The sequence below is a fragment of the Anolis carolinensis genome, chromosome 1 (assembly GCF_035594765.1).
Source record: "Anolis carolinensis isolate JA03-04 chromosome 1, rAnoCar3.1.pri, whole genome shotgun sequence".
Classification (NCBI taxonomy): domain Eukaryota; kingdom Metazoa; phylum Chordata; class Lepidosauria; order Squamata; family Dactyloidae; genus Anolis; species Anolis carolinensis.
In genome coordinates this window covers 192,223,017-192,250,860 of record NC_085841.1, presented here as the reverse complement: position 1 = coordinate 192,250,860, position 27,844 = coordinate 192,223,017, and the positions used below count along the sequence as shown (strand labels likewise).

At 39.3% G+C, this 27,844-nt stretch overlaps 1 protein-coding gene across 7 annotated transcripts in view; it reads left to right on the top strand.

Annotated features, from left to right (window-relative positions):
• The window catches only part of znf385b (zinc finger protein 385B), a 304,135-nt gene that overhangs the window by 250,288 nt on the left and 26,003 nt on the right, over window positions 1–27,844 (top strand). For all 7 annotated transcript variants that reach the window (XM_062963052.1, XM_062963059.1, XM_062963075.1 and 4 more), the window contains one exon: window positions 14,653–14,815. In XM_062963052.1, the coding sequence (XP_062819122.1) occupies window positions 14,653–14,815 (163 nt within the window). The remainder of the gene's footprint in view (window positions 1–14,652; window positions 14,816–27,844) is intronic.

Below are 27,844 nucleotides of genomic sequence, written 5' to 3'. Positions count from 1 at the left end.
TGCCCTATATCCCATGATCTGATCCTAGATTATCTACTTTGAACTGGATTATTTGAGTCTCCACTGCCATATAATCTGAGATAAACAGATAATCTGGGATTAGATCCTGAGATATAGAGCAATGTAGATGCCCCCCCAATGGTTTTCCATGAATTGAGATTCAAGCCCTGGTCTTCCGGGTTCCTAGGCTGACACTCAAATGATGATATTGCATTGACTCCCTTTTGCATCAGAAATACAAACTATATAGTATGTCATGTCATGGGTGCATGAATGGATGGAATAGATATGTGAAAATGTGAATTAAAAAAGAAACAAGGCAAATTCTGTGCCTAAAATTCATCTCAATTTTCTCCATATAGAGATTCATAATATGAAAATAGAAATGGCTCAGGGTCTCCCCTGCCTGATCCCACCCCACTTCTAGGTGAATGAAAGTGTGTTGTGCTGCCTTGTGTTTTCTCAAATACTGAGCAGCATAATAGCTGCTGGGATACAGTTTCCTTATTCTCTTTTTTGACATCTGTCACTTGTTCATTTCTCTCCCTTTGTGACAGTGACTCTGCTCCCAGCAGCTGGTGGAGATCAAAAAACTCTCAGGCTTGTTCCTTGGCAAGGAGGAGATATTAGCTTTGCCAATGAGCTCTTAGTCACTGTTGCCTACTCCGAAAGTGAATGTGACAGTTCTCTCTGCAAAGCAGTCACATAGCTCAGGCAGGGAGTCCTGGGATTTTGTCCTCCCAGTGGTTGCTAGCTACTTCTGAGACTGGACCAGAAAATTCAACATCTGCCTGCTGTTTTGAAAGGTTATTGCTGTTTCAAAAACAATGAGGTGGCAATGGAATTTCTTTACAGTATACAGAGTAGCAGAATCATAAGAAGCTTCCTTTTCCCAAGTGAGTCAGGCTGTAGGTCTGTCCTTCACAGTACAGTCTACAGCAGGGCTTCTTAAACTTTTTCCACTTGTGGCCCCTTTCTGTCCGAGAATATTTTACATGACACCAAGTAATTTACTGATAATAAGCCAACATTTTCAAGGCTCGTGAAGCAGGCTTTAAAAAAATTGTGTCAAAAGTGAATTGAGACCTACTGCAAGTCGCTTCTGGTGTGAGAGAATCAGCTGTCTACAAAAATGTTGCCCAGGGGAGGCCCGGATGTGTTACCATCCTGTTGGGAGGCTTCTCTCATATTTCCACATGGGAAGCTATGACTGACAGACAAGCTCACTCCGTCTCATGGATTTGAACTGCCAACCTTCAGGTCAGCAGTTCAGCCGGCACAAAGGTTTAATCCATTGCGCCACCTTGTGAAACAGGCTGATTTTCCTTGATGTAGAGTACACCTAAGGCATTTTCTGCAGAGTTCAATGTAAACAATGCACATTGTTGGTAACAGATTCATGTAAGTGGGTGGCATTCAGAAACCTTTTATTGTTGCCACAATTTAAAGAAGCAGTAGTCTGTAGTAACACTTTGCAGTTTTGGAAAGGACTCTTACCCAGCCATACCCAAGGATTGAATATGGGATTTACTCTTACAAAATAGAAGTGGTACTGAATTTTCAGCCTTTCCTGAAACTACTGCTTTCCTGCTGGTGTCTCTCATTTTCCTCCACTTACTTGCCATCTAGGGGTTTTGCCACCATGTGATCCAGACATGTCTCCCACCACAGCGCATTGCAAATAGTCCATATAACACAATAGTTCCCAATCTTTTTTTTTTCACTTGCGTACCTCTAGGCAGCCCATTTTCTTAAATTATACCCTTCATATTAGCAAAATGCAGTTGCTGTTATTTCTAATGTATATTTTGTAACTATAAATAAATACCCAGTAATGGAATTAAAATGCAATTGAATCATAAGGAGGGAGCAAGCTTGTTTTCTGCTACCCTGGAGACTATGATGTGGTACAATTACTTCAAACTACAGAAAAGGAGATTCCACCTGAACATTAGGAAGAACTTCCTCACTGTAAGGGCTGTTCAGCAGTGGAACTCTCTGCCCCGGAGTGTGGTGGAGGCTCCTTCTTTGGAGGCTTTTAAACAGAGGCTGGATGGCCGTCTGTCAGGGGTGCTTTGAATGCTTCTTGGCAGGGGGTTGGACTGGATGGCCCACAAAGTCTCTTCCAATTCTATGATTCATAAGGGGTGACAGTGCACATATATTTGCATTCAAAACTCAAAAAATATAATGAATTCAAGCAATGACACTACCGATCACATAGAAACTGCAATCCATCAATTAACACACTACATTAATCACTAATTTATTAATAATTGAAAAGCTTTAATATGTTTTGCAATAATAATTATAAAACATGCAACAAATATTATTTATCACCCTGAGTCCCCTTTCGGGGGTGAGAAGGGTGGAGAAATAAATATTTACACAACACTTGCTCATTGCAGTTGCTGAACTTGTTTTGAGTTACATTTTTTAAAAAAACAGGTTCAACTTATATATAAAATATTCTTAAATCCGCATCCTGTTTACTACAGTATTAATTTTTTATAAAGATATAAGAAGAGAAAAACATCATTCCCACTGGAATAAATTGACAGTTTATGTAAGAATGGCTGTCTCTACTACCCAGAATAGCAGCCTACATCTGAAGTAAAGCAGAAGATGGCATTAGACTAAATGTGACATATACTTATCTATTTTTAACTTTCTTCATAGATATACTCCCAGGCCTATGAATTTTTGCAGCAGAATTTTTTATGTTCAAATATTAATGCAAATTGTTCTTTTCATGCTCCTGTAACTTTCAATTTGTGTGTCAGAGATTGGTTGCTGAAAACTCTGGAGCAGTTTTATACATGTGTATGTAGTCGTGCTGCCCATATTTTGTTAAAATCCATGTAAAGTAGAAACTCATTTCACATATGCGTCTGTTTGATATGATGATGATGTTCTGCCCTTGAGATTCATATATTATAAATAATTCTCCTATAAGTCCCAGAGGCAGATTACATTTTGGACACATTCAGAAATTGAAATGTTTACTTTGTACCATGGACACAGGGATAGCTTAGAGTTAAGCTGTGCTTCATACAAAGTGGAAGAATGTGTTATCTTCCCCTTTTCAATTTATGATATAGCAGTAGGGCACGCTTTGAATTCCCTCCATCCAATATTCCACAGGTGAAGACCAGAACATGTGTAGCCAAGCAACATTAGAGTTGTGGTCAAGATGTCAAAATACAAGAAGAAAAATGCACAAGTTAGGAGAGGGTTACAGCTGCTTGCTTTTGCCTGAACCTATTGGGAAAGGCAAACATCTACCCTTCTTCTCCTCTTCCTGTTGCTGAATCACTTGAGGACAAAGAGGAAAAGGGGCAGGAGGAAAGAGGGAAACTCTTATCTTGCGACATTTTGAAAATAGCAGAAAATATGAGATGCCAGAGGATTAATTGAGATGGCCCCCGACAAATCAGTTCAAGGTATACTTTGGCATTCAGGAAGCCTCAGATTCAATCTGGTGTCTCCAAGATAGCCTGGGATAACCCTTGTCTGAAACTTTAGAACAGAGCTTTCCAAACTTTTCATGTTGGTGACACGTTTTTAGATATGCATCCTTTCACAACATGATAAGTCAGTTTTACTATCAAACCAGAGGTTAAACCAACCCTTAAAAGGTCTCATTATAACACACACATGTTTCATATCTTTATAAACAAGGTTTGTATTTTTTCCCATCACACTTCTTAGGAAGAACTTCCTCACTGTGAGAGCTGTTCAGCAGTGGAACTCTCTGCCCCGGAGTGTGGTGGAGGCTCCTTCTTTGGAGGCTTTTAAGCAGAGGCTGGATGGCCATCTGTCAGGGGTACTTTGAATGTGATTTCCCTGTTTCTTAGCAGGGGGTTAGACTGGATGGCCCGTGAGGTCTCTTCCAACTCTATGATTCTATGTACTACACTTCATTTTTGTATAGTTTCCTCTATAGCTGTTCCATATGGTTCATTACAAACATTGTCAACAGATTTTATTTTCTTAATTAAAAGCTTATCTATTTTAGTGGCAATTGCTGCAGTCAAAATATTGTGCAAATTTTAAAAGTTATAATAGTACTTAAACTTTACCAACACCAGCATTCCACTCCTGTAATCATCTGTAATGATTAAACGTCTCTAAATGTTTTGAAATAGAGGCTGGATAGCCATCCACGGGTACTTTGATTGTGCATTCCTGCATGGCTGAAGGGGGTCGGACTAGATGCCCTTTGGGGGATCTCTGTGAACCCTAACAATGTATAGACTGCCTGGGAGTCAAGTGGAGTCTCCTTCTCTGGAGTTTTGAACTGAGGTTGGATTGCTGTGTGTTGGGAGGACTTTGATTGGCTGAAGAGGGTTGGATTGGATGACCCTTGAGGTTCCCTTCCAACTCTAGGATTCTGCCACAAACTAAACAAGAGTCAAGGCTGTGATACAGCAGCATAAAGGCCAATGTGATTGTGTCTTCCTGCCTAAAAGGAAGGGGCTTGGATTGGGTGGCCCTTGGGGAGGTTACCTTCCAACTCTATTCTATGAACTTTGAAGATGGAAACATTAAGACGGAATAGGTGATGGTGGAGCCTCCTTCTCTGGATGTTTTGAAGCAGGGGCTTCATGGCCATTTGTCAGGAAGATTTGGATTGTGCACTGGATAACTTTTTGGTGTCCCAACTCTAGGATGCTATGATTCTACAGTTCTATGACTGGATGGTATTCTGCTGGGAGGGCTTGGATTGTGCCTTCCTGCCTGGCAGAAGGGCGTTGGACTCTGGCGCCTCCAAGGGTGGCCAACACATGCCTTTGCTTGTGGCATGTGTTGTATGTGACACACTCGTGATCACTTTTGTGTCATGACACATAGTTTGGAAAGCTCTGCCTTAAAGGGGAACAATTGTTAATGGTATTGAGCTAGAAGAGTTAGTGGTCTGATTTGCTTCAAGTTATCTTCTATCTGTGTTACAAGATCATTTTGCATTTTGCCAGTGAGCAAAAGCTTGACATGGAGAGAAGTGTGTTAATGCTAGGATATTTATTTACCTCCATTTATTTAGGGAGTTTGTGGTTTACTTTTGTCAAAAAAAACTTGTAGCACCTGGTATTTTCTTTGATCAGTCTCTTTCTTGCTGATGTTTTCTTTGCTTCTCATTTTTCTCCTGGATACTTTCCAACATGCAGTACATGGCCCTATGGTGAGCCTCATTTTCTTCAAAGAACCCCAATAGGAGAGATAGGGAGATAGATGTTTCATAAGGAATGACTAAGGGCCCTTCCAAACTGCCATATAACCCAGAATACCAAGGCAGAAAATCCCACAATATCTGCTTTGAACTGGGTTATTTGAGTCCACACTGCAATATATTCCAGTTCAAAGCAGATAATGTGGGATTTTAATTAGCCATGTGGAAGGGGCCTAGGATAATAGCATCTCTTAAGAAGTTATGTTTTATTTGATTTTATATACAGCCAATCTTTCTCTCAAGTTTGTGGTGTAAGATTGCTTGCAACATAATGGCAAAGTTTCCAATAAAAGCACATTCCATTAAACATATTAAAATAAAAGTTACATAAATTATGATACAAAACACCTAGTAAAACAGGTTTAAGTATAACATACTATTAATATATATGCAATAAAATATTTAAAAGGTCAATACACCCCTTTTAAAATGTCAGATATCAGTTGTTAAAGACTTGTCTTATCAGGACAATCTTTGCCTGCCTGAAGAAGAAAAGAGGGAAGGCAGAGAAGTTAAGCTTAAATCGTAGGGTTGTTGTGTGTTTTCTGGGCTGTATGGCCATGCTCCAGAAGTATTATCTCCTGACGTTTCGCCCACATCTATGGCAGGCATCCTCAGAGGTTGAGAAGTATGTACATCACAGCTGTATCTCACAACCTCTGAGGATGCCTGCCATAGATGTGGGCGAAACGTCAGGAGATAATACTTCTGGAGCATGGCCATACAGCCCGGAAAACATACAACAACCCTGTGATTCTGGCCATGAAAGCCATTGACAACACATTAAGCTTAAATCATTTGGAAGGGTGTTCCAGAATCCAGGAATGCCGCTGATGTGGAACACAAAGCTGTTGACTCTGTGACGTTTTCTCTCTGTAGCACCATTCTATCATCCCACATTTCTTTTTAGGGTGTCATTATAGCCTCTGTAACACGTGAGTGTGCCATCATGTTTGTTACTTTTAAGCAGTGTAGACTGGTTGGCTAAAGAAAGTTTTAAGATTTAGAAAGATGCCTAAGACTTTGCAGTCCAAATATGCAGGAACATTTTGAATAGGAAGGAAGTTGAGAGTAATAAAAAAATAAACAGCTTTTTTACTTCACCTTTTAGAACAGTGGTTCTCAACCTGTGGGTCCCCAGGTGGTTTGGCCTACAACTTCCAGAAATATCAGCTAGTTTACCAGCTGTTGTGATTTCTGGGAGTTGAAAGCCAAAACATCTGGGGACCCACAGGTTGATAACCACTGTTCTAGAATGTCTTCTTATACCTGTCTAGCCCCTCTGTTTTCCCTTAAACTCTGTTGAGCAGTTGGATCAGAGGAATGGTGAAACACATATTTTCAGTTTTGGATTGCAAAAGCATCTCTGTAGTAAGTAATGCAACGCACCTTAAAGAAATGTGGGATTTCACTGTAGCTGTATGAGCCTGCATACAATAGGCAAGGGAAACAAGAGCTCCCTTCAGAAGTCATATTGAGAAGAAGGCAGAGAAGGAAAGCTTAAGGGCTTTGGACATGTTCAGCCTGTTGAAAAGAAAGTTATGGGGTGATATAAATGCATTCTTTAAATATCAAAGGGGCTGTCACAGAGAGGAGGGGAAAGATTTGTTCTCTGCTGCCCAGAGTGTAGTGCTTAATGGTTTTAAGGTACAGGAGAACAGATTTTTGACTGAATATTTGAAGGAACCTCTGGACAGTAAGAGTGGTTCGGCAGTGGGAACAATTGCTGAAAAAGGTGGTGGGGTTTCCTTTCTGAATGTCTTCAAGAAACAGCTAGAGAACTACCTGCTGGGAATATTTCAGCTGGATTTCTTGCACAGAGCAGGGACATCGGACTCAGTGGCCCATGGGGCACCTTCCAACTCTATGACATTAGCCCTACTCTTGGGGGGCAATGATAGGAATATGCAGTGGATTCACTTATCACCTTGCAACAGATGCCCCTTCTACACTGCCATATAATCTAGATTATCAAAGCAGATAATCTACATTATCTGCTTTTAATTGGATTATATGAGTCTACACTGCCATTTAATCCAGTTCAAAGCAGATAATCTGGATTTTATATGGCAGTGTAGAAGGGGGCAGAGAAACAGGAAAACTACCCCAACACTGTTCATTCTATTTCAGTATTATTTCTAGAACATCTGGTTTCCAGGTGCCAACTTTATTGGCTCCAGGCACGAGACCCTTCTACTCTAAATTTTGTTTATGTATACATTCATTTATTTCTCAAAACATGCATGGTTAAAAATATTATCCAAGAGAAGTTTGGAAATTCTTTCCACATTTTAATCTGGATGCGTATGTTGTTAGAAATTTTAATTGTAGCTGTCTACTCCCTGATCATGACAAAATTATCTATCCTTTTTTCCTTACTAGATTGTATTAACAAAGAAACCAGATGGTGTGAGAATAAATACAGGGGATCTCAATATGGTGATGTAATTTAGCACCATTCTTCTTCCACTTGAGGATTACTCTCAGTAACAGAAGGACTAGAAACATCTAATAAGACACTCCACACAATACTTTTGTTTGCTTTATTGTCTTCAGCCCAGACAGCATAACCAGATACAGTGACAAAAGGCACTGCAATTCTCTCTAGGATAATAGATGTAATAAATAGGACTGTGACCTGTGGTGTGTTCTCCCCATCTCATGTCTTACCTTGCATTTTTTAATTTAAATGCATTTGTCTCATGCAACACAGTAATGAATTTCCTTATGAAGATAATTTACAATGTGGCCTTCATACAACTATAAATAAGGAAACTACCCACTCATCCCCCCCCAAAAAAACATAGTTAAGCGCTAAATCTGAATACCTGAACTATGCTTAAAGAGTGCTGCAAAGTGGGACATGATATGTAAAGCATTGTATTTCTTTGTTTCTTGAATGTCTATCCCACCTTTCTTCCAATATGGGATTCATGGTGCCTTTCAGTTTCCTAACTCTGGGCCCAAAGTGGCAAATACTTCAACTGACCTGTATGCCAAGAGGGGGGCCATAACACATTCCCACTAGATATGTAATTCCCAAACATCTCCAAAGACCCCCGTGAACTAGTGTTGATAACTTAACACAAAGACACAGATTTTGAACTCATATCTAAACAATATCTGGTCAATGCAGTCTTCACAGTTAGACTGTATTTCAAGTGTATAGTCCTACATGAGCCATATAGAACCAATGCACCAGGCCAAGCATAAATTATCATTTCTCAGAAGAGTCACAATTATTGTTTTCCTTTGGCCTCATAGAAAGTCCTCCTGCTTGAAAATTGCAAAGTAGGAAATAATTTCCAGAACATATGTTTAAAACTATAAGAGAACACAGAGGTACATGCTAGTGGTAATAATTATGAAATGGCATCATTAGATCACTAGAAGAAAACCATATTCCATATTCACTCTCTCCCAGGACATTGCAGGTTACAGTGAGCACATTCCAGGGTTCCTTTCCCTGTCTATTTGCATGACTCCGCCCACTGCCTCTTCCTTTAACCCTTTCCTATGGCATGCAGCAAACAGAGGAATTAATAAGCAACTGAACATACTGGAGAGAGAGGTTTGGGGAGAATTCACCATGATTTATAGGAGTTGTAGGGACTGGGATGTATAATTCTCTTTCAATCTAAGAGCACTCTGAACCCCACCAAGGATGGATCCGGATATGATGTCACAGAGACCTTTGGGTCCTGACCCGGTACTCGTTGCGGACCAGAGCGATGAGGATTTGGGAATTTTTCCGGCTCAGCAAGAGCCCGTTTTCCAGATGTTCCCTGTTGACAATTCAAACCCAGAGCTCATTAAAAGAGGCCTTGAAGCCGAGTCTGTTCCCAGCGGTTCCCCTCCTTTCCAAAGGCAGTTATTTTGGGAATCGAGTCGCTCTGAGAAGGCCAGTCTGAGACAAAGCGCTAGATTAGCTGCCAGAGAGAATGTTAATTAAACCAGTTTCCCTTGGGAGTTTTCAGGGAGGTTTGCATCTGCTGAAGATGTTGTCTCCAGTCAGTTTTTCCCCTGGGAAAAGTGTTGGACACCTGTTTGCAAGGGAGATTTGAAGTCCCTTAAAAGTTCTGCGCGCTGGCCAGCCAGTGCGGTGTCAACGTGTCAGTTGGAGTGTTAACTTCGCCTCTAGTCCTTGTGGCGTTCTACTCGTGTGTATATTGGGCGCGACGCCTCGCCTTCGAGTCAAGTCGGATCGCGTTTGGATCCTCTGTCTCCAGCCTTGCCTTGCCTTGCCTTGAACTCCTTGCCTTGGGACTCTTGCTAAAGATCCGGATTATTCCCCACTCAAATTGCTTGGAAGTTTGAGTGTGTTTCGGTTAACTGGATTTTCACCTTTAAACTCTAATATTGGACATTGAACTTTATAATACTGGATCATATTTGACCTTTCCCAGAAGGTCTATTGATGAACTATATATTCTGCTTATTTTTGTTCTATTTCTTCAATTCTTTAATAAAGATATTAGATTGTTTATTGGCTTGGTGTTTGGTTTCCAGTGCTCTCGCAGCCTAGAGTATCACACCGGAACTAACTTGGCACTCAGACCCAACACAAACAACTTTGCATACTGGCAGGGTTTGAGGGTGATTGACCTTGACTTCCAGGAGTTATAGTTCACCCATATTCAGAGAACACTGAACCCAGCAGATGAGAGATCTGAACCAAACTTGGCACACAAATTCAACATGGCCAACTGGGAATACTGATGGACTTTGCGGGTGATTGACCTTTAACTCTGGGAGTTATCGTTCACTTTATTCTGTGAGCCTTATAAACTCCACCAATGACGGATCTGGACCAAACTTGGCACACAGACCCAATGTTGCCAACTTGGGGTCATTGACCTTGGCATCAGAGAGTTGTAGTTCATCCGTATTCAGAAAACACTGAACCCAGCAAGTGTCGGATCTTGACCAAATTTGGTACACAGACCATGGCCAACTGTGAATACTGGGGGAGTTTTGGGAAGGTTGATCCAAGATTTTTGGAAACTATAGTTCACCTACATCCTTATGCATTTTCTAATGGGAACATTCATAAAAAAACAAAACAAAAGCAACAACTGAGATTTTTTTCCAAGACATAGCGTAACATATGACCAAACTGATATGACCTAACATCCAAAAACAAACAAGGCCCCTTTCAAATAACCCGAGCACTGCCAGGCACCCAAGCTAGTATATATACACAAAGATGGATGGATAGATGGATGGATGGTTGAATGGATAGATAGTAAAGTACAGTACTTACATTGACTCGTGGATCTAGATTTATACATATACAGTAGTTCCACTTCCCACAACGCTTTCTGTTTAGTTAGAAAAAGGCACTTTCAGTTGGTCAGGTTAGTTTGGAACATTGGCAAAGATCAGGAATTGGAGACTTCATAGGTAAGAAGTAGTGCTTTGTAAGATTTCACATGTTTTCTCATACAAATGTGTTTATTTGATAATTTGATTCTGTTCTGTACAATCTAGACCATTTGATGTGTTATAAGGGTTTCTATGGCTTAAATAACATAAATTAAATATAAGCTATAAAAAAACTAAAACAAAGAAGAAGATATTAATCTCCTGGAACCTATCACTGAATTTATATGTAATCATATCACTTTTCAGATTGAAGAGATTTGTTAGTATGTTTTCTTATTTTTCTGAAGTCAGCCTTGACATATCTCAGTTAGGTAACCAGAATTAATTAACCACTTTGATATATTTATAACTGAATTTGTGAATTGGTTCTAAATCTGTCTGGACGTGTTTGTTTCCAACAGGTGTCATGTACAGTAAATGAGGAATGAATGAAGTGACTCAAAGCCAGTCGTAGGTTATCACTGATATTGCAGGCGTCCCCGTTGCCAATATCAGCAGAAAGGCTTATTAGATGAAGTAAGCCTTTCTCTTGGTTGCACCTCTGCTCTCATGTTGGAGTTGGGAGGGGAGGTCTTTTGCCTTGGTCCTTTTTAGCAATACTAGCTGTGTAATGTGCATAGTTACAGGCAAAACATTTAAAGGAACACTATCCATTTGATAGTCGGGTATGCCTCCCAATGCTCCAAGCTTGACTAATAGCTATGGTGACAATTTGCAAGTGACTTCAGTGCAAAGAACCTCTGTTATTCCTTCATTTCAAAGGTTTCTCACTAAATCCTGGGAGCTAGGTCATGGGAAGCATGTGCACGTACCTAGAAGAAAGTCAAGATGAAACAAAACAGATAAATGAAAGATGCTAGAGTGGGTTGTCTGGTTCAAACCATCCTTCTTCCCCCCACCCTCTCAGTGGATCTACACTGCCATATAATGCAGATTATATGGCAGTGTAGATAGGGCCCCTGATAAGGATTAGCCAGGAGAACTTGCATTTGTTTGAATATGAAATATCCTTTGCATCTATTAGAGAAGGCACAGAAAACTGAAGAGAGGAAAGAAATAAAGTGTGTCCTAGTGATAAAATGCCTCCAGTGGGAACTTGAATTTTATGTTTAAACTTGGCTCCCATATTCAATATATCACATTGTCTACATATATGAGAATACAGATATAACAAAATCCAAAGAAATTGGGATCCCAAGCATTTCAGATAAGGATGTTCAATCTGTAGTTAATGCAGTTTACTTCCAAGAAATTTGCGTTAAAAAAAGAAAACAACTAATATATTATAAAAAATTTGTTTTAAAAGAAAAAAGGTGAAGGAACAATATATCAGCTCCTTTTTAAATATAGCTAACAACCATACAACATGATTTCTTAAAAATTAATAAGTGTATACAGTAGACTCTCAGTTAACACTCATGAGAATTGGTGGATGCCAGATCAATGTAGTTCCTAGTTGCTTGAGAGTTACTATTAAAAAATAGACCTAACTAATACTTTACCCCATACTATACCATACTATAAACAAGGCATGGGCAAACTTCGACCTTCCAGGTGTTTTGGACTTCAACTCCCATAATTCCTAACTTCCAGTAGGCTGCTATAAACTCTGTATTGACTTAATATTAATATAGAAAAATATAGTAATTAAAAGCAATAAAGGCAACACAATGTAACAGGTTTACTGCATTGTACGTGCATTTTATTTTTTAAAAAAATATTATTTTTTCCATTTTTGTCAGTTATTTGTTATTTGAGTTCCAGTTAAGTGAAAGTCCACTGTTCCTATATTGAAGGATTAAGTAAAAAAAAAAACCTGAATATTTTGACAAAGGATTGGCTTTAAATGGACCAGTGTCTCTTTAATTTAAGTACTGCACATGTACAATTATGATAATGAATATTCAATTAACCTTATAGTCTAAAGCTTATTTGCTTAAAAGGAAATTCTATTGAAGTTAGTGGAAATTTCATTCAAGCAGCCATTCTTGATTGTTGATTTTTTAAGCAGTCGCATTCTTTTTTTGTACAATACTCGATCATACTAAAAAGGTTTGGAGTTCTCATATATTTTTACAATCAATCATCCTTAGGACTTCATCAGATGGTTTTTGGGCTCTGTTTCCATGTGCATAGGAAGCAAGTCTCACAGAGGCTGTCACATGATATAAGGGCACTTCCAGTGGGACTCCGTGGCTGTCCGTTTCCGAAGCACATGAAACAGACCCCAAAGGTTGTCTTCAGAAGTTGGGTGTAACTTGACTCCAAACTGAAGAAAGCAGGGGAAAGTGAGGGAGAAAATGGGGAATGGCTCAGAAAGCAAATGGGATGGCTGGCCATCCGAGAAGATGGGGAAAGGCAGTAGGAAACAGAGTAAGATGATTCCCTCCACTTTCCCCTACCTCTCTGATGAAGTCCTTAGTGTCTTAGGCAAAAATATTGTAGCCAATATTTTATCAATATAGTGTGGTACATTTCTGGATATACTTCTCTTTTATTTCTAGTTTCTCCCCAATTCTGTTTTCATTTTAAATGGGCATAGAAGTATATAGTGTGTTTTCTTCCTTTTAAATTGAAAAGAGTTTTGTGTTTTGCATTAGGTGCTCCGTAGCCTAACTGCAATGATTTTAGTAGTGCAAGTTTGTGCCATGAGGACTGTTGCCGTACACAGATGAATGTATGTGTTTTCCTTTCCATTCCATCTGCTCTTACTATCATCATTTAAACCCCAATGGCAAGTCTCTGTTATTTCATAAAGTCCCAGGGTAACTGTTCAATGGCACCTGGTTCCACTAAAACTAAATCAGTTATCCTTTCTGTAGCAACAAAACTTCAACAACACCCTGAGGGTTTGAAATCCAAGAAAGGTGTTGAGAAAGTTTGTGCTGTTAATTTTATGGTTTGTTTTCACCTTAACACTCCAAAAGGTAGTAGATTTAATCCTCATCAGCCATATGATTCTCAACAGTAAAATGCACAATACAAGAAATGCCTCTTATGATGTATTTTTGTACCCTCTAGTCACTTCTTTGTATCATTTATAAGAAGCATGTTTTTTTTTATAATCACCCACCTCTAAACATGTTGGGAGGGGAGCAAGCCTGTTGAAATGAATGCAGTTCTTTGCAAATTAGCAGTGCTTAGGGACAAGATGACCTGTGTGTTAACCTGAATTACTTTTATGGTATTAACTTAAATAGTTAATACTTAACACTTCAATAAAGGCACGAGCAAATGTATATTCTGTTATTTAAAACCTATTAAATGTTGAAATGGCTATATGAACTTAGAAAGTGCTAGGAGGGAAAAGAGCATGGTTTACTCTCAGGAGAAGAAAGAGTAGCTATAAAAATGCTAATTATAAGCTGTTTTAATGGTGGACTGGGAGAATGCCCATGGAATCCCATTAGGTGTGACCTTGGGCAAGTCACATTCTCTCAGCCTCAGAGGAAAGCAAGCTCTCGCTGTCAGGATGAGTGGGTTTACATTGCTGAGCAGGGATTCAGACCCTGGTCTCCAGGCTGACTCTCTGCAAATCTTCCCTTGAGCAAAATTCATTTAAACCCATTGGTATGGATCTATATTTAGTCGAGTAGAGCAATTAAAACCAGGGAGTCTTAAATCAGGCATAATTTATTTAAGCCCCATTGATTTCAATAGGCTCAAACTAGATTTGTCAAAACCTTGTTCCATTTTGACACATCTGACTATATAGATTTGGGCCTTAGAAGTTTGACATACATGCATTTTCCAAATCTGATATTTTTCTTTATGAAGTGGCTTAAATGTTGAATAGATTTCTCCTAAGAAGCCACTGGAGTAAGCAATAGAAATGCCCTCTTCTTTAAAACATCCATCTATTATTTATTTCCTGACTACACAAAGCAAAACCAAGAATAAAGTCCTGTAAAATTTCATCAAGCAAAGAAATGTAGTAGTGCCTGTTATTGAAAATTGTGTAACATTTATTTCAACATGATCATCCCATTGACTGATATGAAGTATGGATTGTGAACCTGATTTGTTCTCCTTTGTAGAGCCAGGCCGAGGCCCACTACAAAGGAAGTAAACATGCCAAGAAGGTCAAAGCATTAGAAGCAACGAAAAATAAACCAAAAGCTGGTGCTTCCAAGGACAGCGCAAAGGCTAATGTGAATGGCTCTACTACTTCGGTCGTGACCATCATCACTGACAAATCAGGTCTAAGAAATTTTCATTCTTTGTGTTCTTGGCTTCTCTGTCTTGCTCTGTATGCAATTTTGACTGCAAAGTTTTTGTCTGTTACAGTGTTAGTCAGTGCCTTGTAATAATAATGGATGCTTTCTTAAGTGGTTAATAATACTTAGTATAGAATATATATTCTTCTTCTTATTCCAAGTTTCGGATTGCCAAAGAAGCAAATGGTAAGGTGTATTTCACTCTCCTACAGTATTAGATTTCAAAAAACATGGGAATTAAGTTGCAGAACTCTTACCTGTAGGTTCTGTTTATCATCTTCTGTTCTCAGTACTTCAGCATGGGTTGAATGTGCAATATAATATGATCTGTTGACTTTGCAAAGCTCTTGTTTCTGTAGTTGGAAAGAGACTAGTGAAACCACTGATCCTTATTCCCACATGGTGTGATTGGTTTTTCTAGTTTCCAATTTAGTGTATACATTTGTGTGGTGAGCAATGATAGACAAAGAGATCACCTCACGGGGATGTGAGGGTTGAGTGACTCCCCTACATGTTATGATCTACCATCAAAGTTAGGATTTTTCTATTTTAAAAGTGGAATCATGTATTATTCTTGTTTTCTGCTAGCCCTGTGGTGATACTTCAGTAGGTGGAATTTTATACTTCTAAATAGTAATATCAAACACATCATTCCTTGTTGTCTGTGAAATTTTTGTTCTTCATGGCGTCCATGTCATGAACTTGTTTATTCTGACATTGATATTGAGAAGGAAGAGATACACTTTTAAATTCACATCAGTCACATGTTTTTACATGAGCTAATCATTTTATCTCAGTATTTTGAAGCTGGGAAATAGAAACTCGGAAGCTAACTAGAAGTTCTCAGCTGTCTCCTGTTTCATCCTGGAATATGTAATCAATTGTAGAATAAGAGCCAACTTTTGTATGAGATGATGGATGAGAACACATCCAAAATCCATTCCAAAACTAAAATTATTTATTGCTTAATCTGCAGTGAATTGCCTACTGCCACAACATATAGATGTGTAGCTATTGAGAAGTCAATGTACTCTTGGTACAATTAGTGAGAAAGGGGAGAATATTGGTTCTGATCTATTGTTAGCATAGACCCAACAGATGTGCATTCACTAATAACCTCATCACATTGAGGTGGGAAATCACAGGTGACCATCCTTTTAGCATAGAAAATCGCCCCTCTAGATCATCAGCTATCCCGTTTTGAGTTCTGCCTCCCATGGAAACTTAAGAGCTGGCAATACATTCATCTTACATAGCTCTGAACATGACTGCTGGCCCATCTTCAGAGTTCCCTGCTTTCAGGACATTTCTGCATCTTTTCAACCCCAGAAGTAGTTTAATGCCATGTGATAAGCTCTGTACCTCTCCATGCTTGAAAAGGGGCTGAAGTGTCCTATGATGGGGAAATTTCTCGGTGTGATGAGATCATAAATGTTAATTTAAAATCATCTGCAAAGCTGCCCACAGATGATCAATACTGTCAAGGTAAATGGCTCCCACTCCTCCTCTGGATAGAGAAAAGTGTGCAGAACTGAATATTTCTTACAGTTGACAAAAAGATGACCTAAGGCCTCTAGTCTGATCTGTATCTGGGAGCCTGGCATGTAGCCCTGAGCTCTGGGTGCCAGGAATAATTTACACAGCTCCCATCCTGATATGTGTTTCTTCAGAAACTGAGGAAATGTGCATGGTATGTATTACTTATGCACATATACACTTATCTTTCACCGGGTCTGTAAGCAACTGTAATTCAAGATAACGAGAAAGAAGATGGGCCATTTTCTTCTTTAAACTGGTGTCCTGGGATTACCCTCTTGGAGTCAAATCATAATAATCAATCTGCAGAGGGTAGTTTCTGGCACTTTCTCAGCTATTTCCATGTTCTAATAAAGGAGGAGAAGGGGAATGCCTATTTATATTTTCTATAGCACACTTATTGTTATTCTGCCTGATAACATTGACATCTAATGGTACGATTGCTTTCATTTATATATGTACAGGGTAACCTCTAGTAAATCTCATACAAATTCTGAAATATTAGAACTGAGTCACAGCTGTCTATCATGTGGCTATATCTGCAACATTATCATTGTAACTACAAATTGTTTGAAATATGGCAAAAAGCAGGTCTTATAATGAGCAAATGTTGAAGACAAATGTTCACATTAGTTATGAGGGAATCAGTGTGGGGTATTGCTTAGGGTGCTTTAATGAAATTAGGGAGATCCACATTCATCTTTTGACTAACACATTAAATTTACTGGATTACTTTGGACGGTCTCTCTATCTCTTATCCTGAACTTATTCATAGGCTTGTTGTGAGGATAAAGTAAGGGAAGGAAAAGCATGTACATTACCTCCCATCTTACTCACTAGGGCAGTGGTTCCCAAGCTGTGGGCCGCAACCCAGCAGTGGGCCACGAGAAATCCAGTCCGTGAACCTCCTTCCTCTTTATGAATTAATTGATTTTATTTCTGCTCCTTTCCATAGAGCTTTGTTTTTAGGCCTGTTCCTGGTGTTATTTAGGGCGCTGATTCAGAAAATTATATTGGATAGACCACATCAGCTCTGGGTTATTAAATATGGTTTTCTGTGGGTGAGCAGAAGGAGACTACTGGATGGCATATGTTCTGTATCAGAAACTAGAGCTGATATGGTCTAGCCAATGCAATGTTCTGAATCAGCACCCCAAATAACCAAATCAAATCTAAAGTTTACCAAAAAGTGATTTGTAACCCTTTTGGTACTAATGTTGGAGAGTGGTCCCTGATCAAAGTGTTCCCCGGTCAAATGGTCCCCGGTCAAAATAGTCTCTGGTCAAGTGGGCCCTGGTTTTTTTTAAAAAAAGATTGAGAACCACTGCACTAAGGGGAAGGCAAAATTTTAATATAAATTATAAAATAAATAACAATAATGGGCCCAATTCCATATTTGCATTAACAGTAATTTAGGTTTAAAAATAATAATTTATCCCTTTTTCCATGTTAAGAAACAGTGGCAGTTGAGAGCTTCCATGTCAGTGAATCTGCTTTGAATTCTAGTCCAAATGTTGAAGGAGCTTTCTGAAGTTTGGGGGATAGAATCCAGTGCACTTGATACATTGAACTAAAACCCAGCATAGTTTCACCATTTTTTCAACCTGGAAGCTCCAGTTAAGAAATCTGCAAGGTAGGTGACTGTAGCAGTTAGCAACTGGCCCAGTTTCTGGGCCGAGGCTGCACACAAGTGATCAAGTGGAAACATACAACAGTGGACATGCAGCCTTGCAGAATCAGTTATTCATGAGTGATGTAGAGATATCATCTGTGTACTCATGAATGATTATTATTTCAAGGAAGTAGCAAGACAACAAATTACCATTGTCTCACGGAAGGGTGTCATAAAACTCCTGGCCCATCATGTGGCTACATGATTATCAGTGGATGTCTAGTTACTCCAGTGGGTCTTTCAGCCTTCCTCTCTCAAGCTAAAAGACACTGAGATACAGTAGAGTCTCACTTATCCAACATAAACAGGCCGACAGAACATTGGATAAGCGAAAATGTTGGATAATAAGGAGAGATTAAGGAAAAGCCTATTAAACATCAAATTACGTTATGATTTTACAAATTAAGCACCAAAAACATCATGTTTTAAAACAAATCAACAGAAAAAGCAGTCCAAAACACGGTAACATTATGTAGTAATTACTGTATTTATGAATTTAGCACCAAAACATTGCAGTATATTGAAAACATTGACTAAAAAAAATTGGCTACTAACAAATTGACTACAAATAAAGATAGAATTGCATAAAATGAACTTAGAGTAACAACATTGTCAGAAATTAAATCCATAAAAAGTTCAATCCTTGCTGCCTAGAAAAACAGCTGATAGGCATCCAGACATCTAAAACAGAAATAGAATAAACAGTGGATGTTTTCCTATATATGAGACTAAGGTATTAAAAATGAATGTGGTGTATAATGATGGGAATAATCACATTTTAATTTTAATTGAGGAAAAGTGCTGGAGTCCATGGATTAGTTTTTGCATAAATATAAGACACCACTCACCACTTTAATTCTTTTACAGCATCTGAAAATGTTCAAAATTATTCCAAAATTCAGTGCACTCTTTGTTGCATTGTTAAGGGAGCAATCCTGAGAGTAAATGTCAATGCAGTTGATGATGTTTACATCTAAGTTGGCACATACAGCTTTCAGTATAAGTATTGCATCCTAAATAAAATTGCAGTGCAGATCTACAGTCTAAGAAAGAGAGAGAGGAAAGGAATAGCCTGAATTTATGGTATTCTCATTCTGAATAAAGTAGAATAAGCTTCGAAACAGAACCAGCCAATAATTACGTAGGAACAGTGATACTAACGAGAGTTAGTAGCATTGGAGTACTAAGCTTATTGTGAAGAAAGGAATACAGAGAAATTGGTCGTCAGATTAATATTCTGAGCAGCTATAAAATTTTAAGAGAAATAAAATATATCCTGTTGGTGTGTATGATAGACTAGTACTTGATTGACATGAGCTTTGCCTTAGTTGTTATGTGCCTTTAAGTCATTTCCAAATTATAGTGAATCTAAGGGAATCCTATCACAAACCCATCTACACTGCCATGTAAAATCAAGATTATCTGCTTTGAACTAGGGTCCCTTCCACACAGGTGAATAAAATCCCAGATTATCAGCTTTGAACTGAAATATATGGCAGTGTGAACTCAGATATCCCAGTTCAAAACAGATATTGTGGGATTTTCTGCCTTGATATTCTGAATTATATGGCTGTGTGGAAGGGCCCTAGATTTTATGGCAGTGTAGACTCATATAATACAGTTCAAAACAGATAATGTAGATTATCTGATTTGATAATATTTATTATACGGCAACATAAATCCAACAAGAGTGTTTTAGGGCTGAAAGTGTGTCATTCATTCAAGGTTTTGTTTTTTGTTTTTTCATGTCAGGAGCGACTTGAGAAACTGCAAGTCGCTTCTGGTGTGAGAGAATTGGCCATCTGCAAGGACATTGCCTAGGGGACGCCCGGATGTTTTGATGTTTTTATCATCCTTGTGGGAGGCTTCTCCCCGCATGGAGCTGGAGCTGATAGAGGGAGCTCATCTGCGCTCTCCCCAGGTGGGATTTGAACCTGGCAGCCTGCAGATCAGCAACTCAAACTTCAAGTCACAAGGCTTTAATCCACTATGCCAGGGGTCCCCAAACTAAGGCCCGGGGGCCGGATGTGGCCCTCCAAGGTCTTTTACCTGGCCCCTGCCCTAATTTTTAGACTTAGGGTTGACCTAAGTCTACCTGGTCTTTGGAGGTCTCATTGCTTACCTATGGTTTTATGGGATTATCTATATGGTCTTTGAAGGTCTCTTTGCTTAGCTATGGCCTTTTGAGACCATCTACATGGCTTTTGGAGGTCACTTTCCTTACCTATGGTCCTATGAGACCATCTAGATGGCCTTTGAGGGTCCCTTTCCTTACCTATGGTCTTATGAGACTATCTAGATGGTCTTTGGAGGTCTTTTTGCTTACCTACAATCTTATGAGATTGTCTTGATCAGAGGTCCCCAAACTAAGGCCCATGAGACCCCCAAGGTCATTGACCTGGCTTCTGTCCTAAACTTTAGACTTAGGGTTGACCTAAGTCTGAAATGACTTGAAGGCGTGAATCGGCCCTCCACTTAAAAAGTTTGAGGACCCCTGCACTATGCCATTGGGGGCTCAAGGTCACCCAGTGGGTTTCCATGGCTGAGCAGAATCATAGTTCTGCACTCAAAACACTACACATTGCTACCTCTTATCTAACAGAATTACTTCTCACAGACATAAGATGTTTTCATTCTGGGACCATAAATTTTCCATCCCTTTAGTTGTTGCATTGTGTGGATGAAACAATGGTGTTTTTTGACAAGTGAATGTTTTTATGTTCATGTTGGAAACTGCCCTGAGTCCTCTCGAGGAGATAGAGCAGTATATAAATAAAGTTTTATTTTTTATTATTATTTTCTAGGGATGTGTCCCATGAGATAATCTATGTGGGTATTGGGGCACAGATGCTGGCTGCATGTGAGCTGTGAGAGAAAAAGAGCCTAAACTGGTTTAGGGCAACCTCTTTCCCCTCTGTGTTAATGAAGTTTTCTCCCTACAGAGAGTTGTTAATGGATTTACACTCATTGCCTGCAAAAGGCTTTTGCAATAGGCCCAGTACTGCAGGTTGACCATCCCTGTTGTGAAGCCTTTTAGGAAGAAAGCTCACTTGCATTATACTTCCATTTTTTCTCCTTCATGAAAGATGATCATGTGATAGCATTAATAGCTTAAAGCCTCCTTTGATAGTGAGATAAGCCTCTTTTATGGAGTAACATGAAAATGCACAGGAACAGAATAAATCACACAGATACCACTCAGCTCTAAATTTCTTTAGTTTGGAGGAGGAGGTTGAATTAATAAAATAAGACAGGGTTCGTGAAGATACAAATGACTAGTGCCATCCACTTAGTGGAGCAGACATGTATGTACACTCAGCCTCCCATATCCACCAATTCTGTATCTATTACTTCAGTCGCCTACAATTTGAAACATTTTTACAATCCCAAAGAGAAAACCTTGATATATAAGAAACACTATTTCACTATGCCATTGTATATATTGGGACATGGGCATCGATGGATTTTGATATCTGCCAGTTTTCCATCACAGCACTGCAATCACTTTGAAAACATAGTAATAGGCATTTTGGTTTCTGCAAGATCTAAGCTGTTCTTGGAGCCAACAGTAACTGGAGGAAAAGAGGAAGGAAGAAGAATTATTAATAAGAATAAAAGTGAGAAATTGGGGAAGAAATGAGGCATCACTTTTAAGACTGGCTGGTTTTTACTTTTACATGAACTTCCATGGGTATAAATAAACCCACTTGCCTGCATTCAATATTGATAATCTTAAAGCCTCAGGTATAAAGCATATTTATATAGTTGTAGGGGTGAGACAGAATGTAATATGATACAGAAAATGCAAATCATGTCTCTTGGCTAAAATTTTCAAAGGGCTGGGCAAAATTATACAAGTCTTTCAGATTTTTACAGTGTTCTGTTAGCATTGATGTGTGAAAGCAATAAATCTGGTAACCAACAACCTGGTTTCAAAATAAGATGGTATAGCAAACAACACAGGAATTCAAACGGGAAAACATTGAAAATATGTACTGAATAATCTCTAAAAAGTACAGAATGCAGAATCAGGTTACTATAGCTTACTTTAATTATATGATGTTAGGATTTTGATGTCTATTTCTGAAATGTCATCTATCAAATGAATGGGATATTCTTGCATATACTGAAATAGTGATTTATATATTTCATCTGAAGACTTCATCAGACGGGCTGATTTGCTTGTTGTACGCTGCTTTCCTTCCATTTTTGGCACAGAGCCCTTCACATGACACACAGGCACTTCCGGTCAGGCTCTGTGCTGGAAAGGGAGAGAAAACTGTTAGAGTTTTGTGTGATATGTGGTGAAATGTTTCATCTATTGTTGCTGTGGAAGTGTGTGGATTTTGTTCCGGCAAGCATTCCAGCAGTCAAGAGGTTAATTGCAGCAAGCCCTGATTGATTGCTAGAAGGGCAAAGGACAAAGACTTCTGTTTGAGCTACTTGACAAGAAGATATGTCACAGGTTGTGGAGTGCAAGGGAGGTGCTTCAGTGTACAAATAATGGACTCTGAGAGAGATGGAGAAGCTCCATGTTTGATCTTGCGGAGGCAAGATGTATCCAGACAGCTTTGGTAATTAGCACTGTAAATATTAATGTAAATAAAGCTTTCAGTGCCGCTGGGATCAGCAGACAAAAGCAACAAAGTTGTCATTCTTTGTCGGTGCCACTTTCGCCGTTTGCTAAGTGGTCTGACGGGTGAGCAGAGGTGAGACCTGACTCATCAATCAGAAAGGATCACCGGCTCCCTGACAAAAATAGTGTGTGCCATCACAGCAGCAATCCACAGCAGCAATATAGAAGCAAGTTAAGGTGGGCAATGCAGGGAATGGAGCAGCGTCTTCTCCACGCCCCCCGCCAGGAACCCATGGATTCGCCCTGATGGGCCTTTTTGATGAAGTTGTAGAAATGTCCTGCACTTGCAAAGATACATAGATGGAAGCTTAAAATCCTACATGCTGATGTGCTAGATTTGTCTGCACTGAAAGGACTGGGAGAAATGTATTGTGTGCTTTTTTGGTGATAGCTTTTTTATTCTTGTTGTTTAAATATAGGCAATATTCATGCATTCAGATTTTCTCACATCAAAAAAATCTGTACCATGTTTGAATCTTGATTCCATCTAGAGAACAAAGTCATTGTTCTCTGTAGACAGCAGTTCTCTCACACCAGAAGCAGCTTGCTGTATGTTCTCATGTCACTTCTGACACGATTAAAAAAAAATCCTTCAGTGTTAAACGCTTTGACTAATGGCTGCTGATAAACCTTTCCTCTTGAATCCCTTTTCAGAAAACTCAAATTTGAAAAGGTTGTAATTAAAGGTGAGGCCTAGCAATATGTGCCTGTTTTCTATTTTTGTGAATGTTTCCCTCCCTGTGATAGTGGGAATTTTTCCCTCTCATTCTTTCACAGAGAAAGTGGAATTTTGAAGACATATCTAATTGCTGTTGGGAGTCAACTGTTCCCTTATGTATAGAACATGCCTAGTGACTCTTCCCTCCTTTTATCAGTTAAAATATTTGTTGTACAATCATAGCACCACAGGTCTCGCCCCAGAAAAAAGTCCCTTCCAGCAGCAGGTTCTGAAATGACTTTGCAATCACATATGTTCACATGTTCATGTAGGCATCCCAGGAGTTGTTTTGGGATATTATGTAAGAGAAATGCACACACATATATTTCTCCCAGTCCTTTCAGTGCAGAGCAGGCTGAATTAAATATCTGAGAGACACTTTGCTTCCTGAACTACTATACCAAATGAGTGCCCCGGCTACTCAAACAACATAATGGTGAAATGTATCTGTTTACTTATCAAATAAAAATAGGAATCCTTTGATCACACTTCTCAATCAAAACAAATATCTTTCAGAATGAAGGTGCTGAAAATTTAATTCCCCTTTTTTGTTTTTTCCGTTGTGATATAAAGGATGAGAAAATAGATGCATATGTTCTGAACTACATAAAAGAGGTCTAGTGATACTCCTCAGAATATAAATGCAAGGCCTTGTACTCCCCTTGAGTCTCTCACTGTATGATCTCTTCCTACTCTTGTCAACATGATCTTAGTTGTGAAATTTCTACATTTATTCCTAATGGGTCTTTTCCTTAGACTCTATAATATTTTTGGTTTTGCAATTAAAGATTACTTTCTAGGATACTGCTTCTGTGGCAAACAAATTTATTGTGAAAATTAACCATAGAATGACATAGTTGAAAAGAACAACAAGAATAATCTAGCCCAGCTTCTTGTCGCTGCAGGACTCCACAGTAAAGAAGATGTTAGTCTCTAAATACTACAAGACCCCTTTGCATACTGATATTCCAGATTTGTCTTTGAATTCTTCCTTTGATGTGCATAATATTGTTCTGTAACTGCAGTCTAGGGCCTTTCTATGCAGCCATATAACCCAGAATATCAAGGCAGATAATCTACAATATCTGCTTTGAACGGAGTTATCCAAATACATACTGCCATATAACCCAGTTCAAAGCAGATAATGTAGGATTTTATACAGTTCTGTGGAAGGGGGCCTAGAATGGCAGTGACATTTTGATGTTTACCTAAGACCCCGGATCAATTTCACATGTACGTAGTGGAGAAGAACTGTACAACAGCACAGTTCCCAAACAGTCACCATGAGTCTCCATCTCACTTGTTTCATTACTGACAGCTTCTTGTAAAACCATAGGACTGGATCGATTCCACTCCAAAAGAGGACATCTTCAGGAATGATCATGTTCACATCCCTGTCCATTTACACATTCCATAGGTCAATTAAGACTTCAACAAAATCACCTGCGAAAGTTGCAAGAAAAATCCCAAAAGCCATTGGGATCCATTTGCCTCTTAGGAACGACCTCCCTAATCAATCGCCACTCCTTTGGTGGTTTTGAGTCCCATTAAGTTTAACCCCAATCAATTAATTATCTCTTTGTCATAACAAAACTACAGAAAGTTCCTCCACACCAAGATCACCATTGTGCCATGCAACATAGAGAACAAGGTACAGAGCATGTTCAGCTCAGCAGTATGTGTGAATAACAACAAAACAAGATAGGTCTATTGTTCTCATGGCAGACATAAATTCCTGAACTGCTTTCAATAGGGCAACCGCCACATGTATATTGAAGTCCCACAGGACTCCAGTTCCAATCTTGTGACCACCTTGACTGGCTTCGTTCCTTTCTCCATTGACTACAGTGATCTAGTGGCTTGTTGAAATGTTTCAGTAGCACACCATGATGTCATTTTTAGAAGAACAAAATAGATTCTAGGTAGCAACAGCAGGGTTTAGTGAGCCATGTACAGCCAGCCCATCCCTACACTGTGCCTATCCCTACTTTAGAAGCAAAGTTGTATTCTGAATTGTTGTATTTTGTATAGAAAGAGTTAAGAAATTTTCTGCTCCAAGAACATTTCTATGCAGGTCTGTAGGGTTATTCTTTTTCTACTTCACAATCTCTTAAAAAGACGAGGGGGGAGGCTTCATTTCTTGATAGACTGCACAGCCACTTAGGAGGTTGGTACTCTGGGTGACACCCATTAGTTTGTCATTATTCAGAAAATGGGGCAGTAAATCAGAAAATAATTGTTTTAGAATTCCTTATCATAACTGTCTAACTTTTTAAATGTATGTCATGGAGTAATGTGGTGCCTTTTGTTGTTTTTCCATTGATAGAAAATTGAAGATAGGAAGCCTTTACAATTGCAGTAAAATCTGACCTCTGACAACTTTTTAATTATTCTGTTTCTCTGTTGTCTAATTCTTTTTGCTTTGTATGATATATGTTATTAATCCTGCCCATCATAAAAAATTATAATTAATTCTTCAAATAGGTGATCCTGAATTTTCAAAAGATTCAGCAAGGATAGTGGGGAAGAGAGAGAGAGAAAGAGAGCAATATTTTCTTCTCAGGGGAAATGTGCTATGAAATGTTATTGTTCTAGAATCCTTCCTCACAAGTCAGAACTGTCCTCAAGCTGGTCTCCATGGCTTAGTTGATTAACTGACTATTTTCCAAAAGATGTTGTTTTCATATTTTATGAAATAGTGGAAGGAATGAAATGCATTTGAACTAGAAAGGGAAAAAAAAGGTGTCAGTTCAAATTCTGTCACATATATACCGGGAATCTAAAATGTCAATTCCAAACTTTTGATCAACATTTCAGGGTTGCTGCTCTATGCTTAATATAATTTCAATGGGCTTAATTAACAGTTCACACCATACCAAAGTTTTCCTCTGGGTATAAAGTTATGAAAACCTCTTTTCATCCTTTTCTTGATTACTTTCACTGCATTTGGAACACACACAGCTTCAGGCTTCATTCTCACTTTATGGTTGTCGTTCTGGTCTGGGAGCCATGTCCTATGAGGATCTGCTTAGGGAGCATAGTATGTATAGCCTGGAGAAGAGAAGATTGAGAAGGGACATGATAGCCATGTTTGACTATTTGAAAGGATGTTATTTTGAAAGTGGAACTAGCTTGGTTCCTGCTCCAGGGACTAGTACACAGAGCAATGGATTAAGACTACAGAAAAAGAGATTCCACCTAAACATTAGGAATAACTTTCTGATGGGAAGGGCTGTTCAACTGTGAAATACCCTGTCTCAGAATGTGGCGGGGTCACTTTTTTGAGGCTGGGTGGTCATCCAATTGAAGTCCTTTTATTGTGTATTCCCGCAAGGCAGGAAATTGGACTAGATGCCCTTAGTTGACCAGTGTTGTTGTATGCCAGCCTGTTGTTCCCACTGTAATGCCTGAACCTGAAATTCATGAAGGGAATGACTCTTTAGTTGAGAGGCCAGAGCAGCTAGAAGATGGCCAATGTTCAGATGAGAGGCCAGGGAAGGAAGACCTTTCACCAAATTCTGATAGCGACTGTCAGACCCGAGGCAGTGGGGCACCAAGAACCATACACGGAGGCCAATTTCTATCTAATATCTTTATTAAGTAAATATATAAAAGTAATAAAAACAAGTGAAGAATATAGTTCAGAAGCAGACCTTTCAAATGAGGTCAAATATAGTCCAAAAATGTATTGTCCAATAAATGATATTAGAGTTCAAAGTTTTAATCCAATAACCGAAACACACACTATTGCCAAGCAATAGTGTGGGGAAAAACCAGAGTCTTAGGAGTCCTAGGCAGCTTGACAACAAGGCTGGATACAATCTTGATTCTTTAAACAAGGTCCGTGACTAGGAGCAAGGCAAACAGTGATTCTTTGAACAAGGTCCGTGGTTAAAAAACAAGGCAAGGCAAATCTTGAATACTTGATCCGGAAAGCAAGGAACTGGGGTTGCGAAGTCCAAACACGGTCTTACTCCTGAAACTGCTCTGTTGACTCCGCAACAATTCTCCCGTGTCAGGCACCTATATTGGGGTCTCGTTTTCCCGCCAGCAACCTCTTTCCCTAGAGAACGGGAAACAAAACTTTGTCCAGATGCAAGACTCCTTAGAACTTCCCAAGGGAAGCAGGTCTAATCAGCCTGTTGTTTGGCTGCAATCCGTAAACTCCTGCGATTCTGTTCCCTCACTCCTCTGTCTGCAGAATAGGACTGTCTCCTAGGGAACGGGGGCGAGGAATGCCCAAGGTCTGTTTTACTGAGTTCTTGGGTACAAACATCAACATCCGGCAGGTGAAAAGATTCCGGCTCTTGTTGAACCGGCGAAAACCCCATGTTTTCGTCTTCATCTGTCACAATGGCACTAGGAACAGGACTACAAGGCCCATGAGGCATCACACTATCCCCTCTCCCAAGGCCCCCCTCAGTTAGGGCCCCTCCCCGAGAGTCGCGGG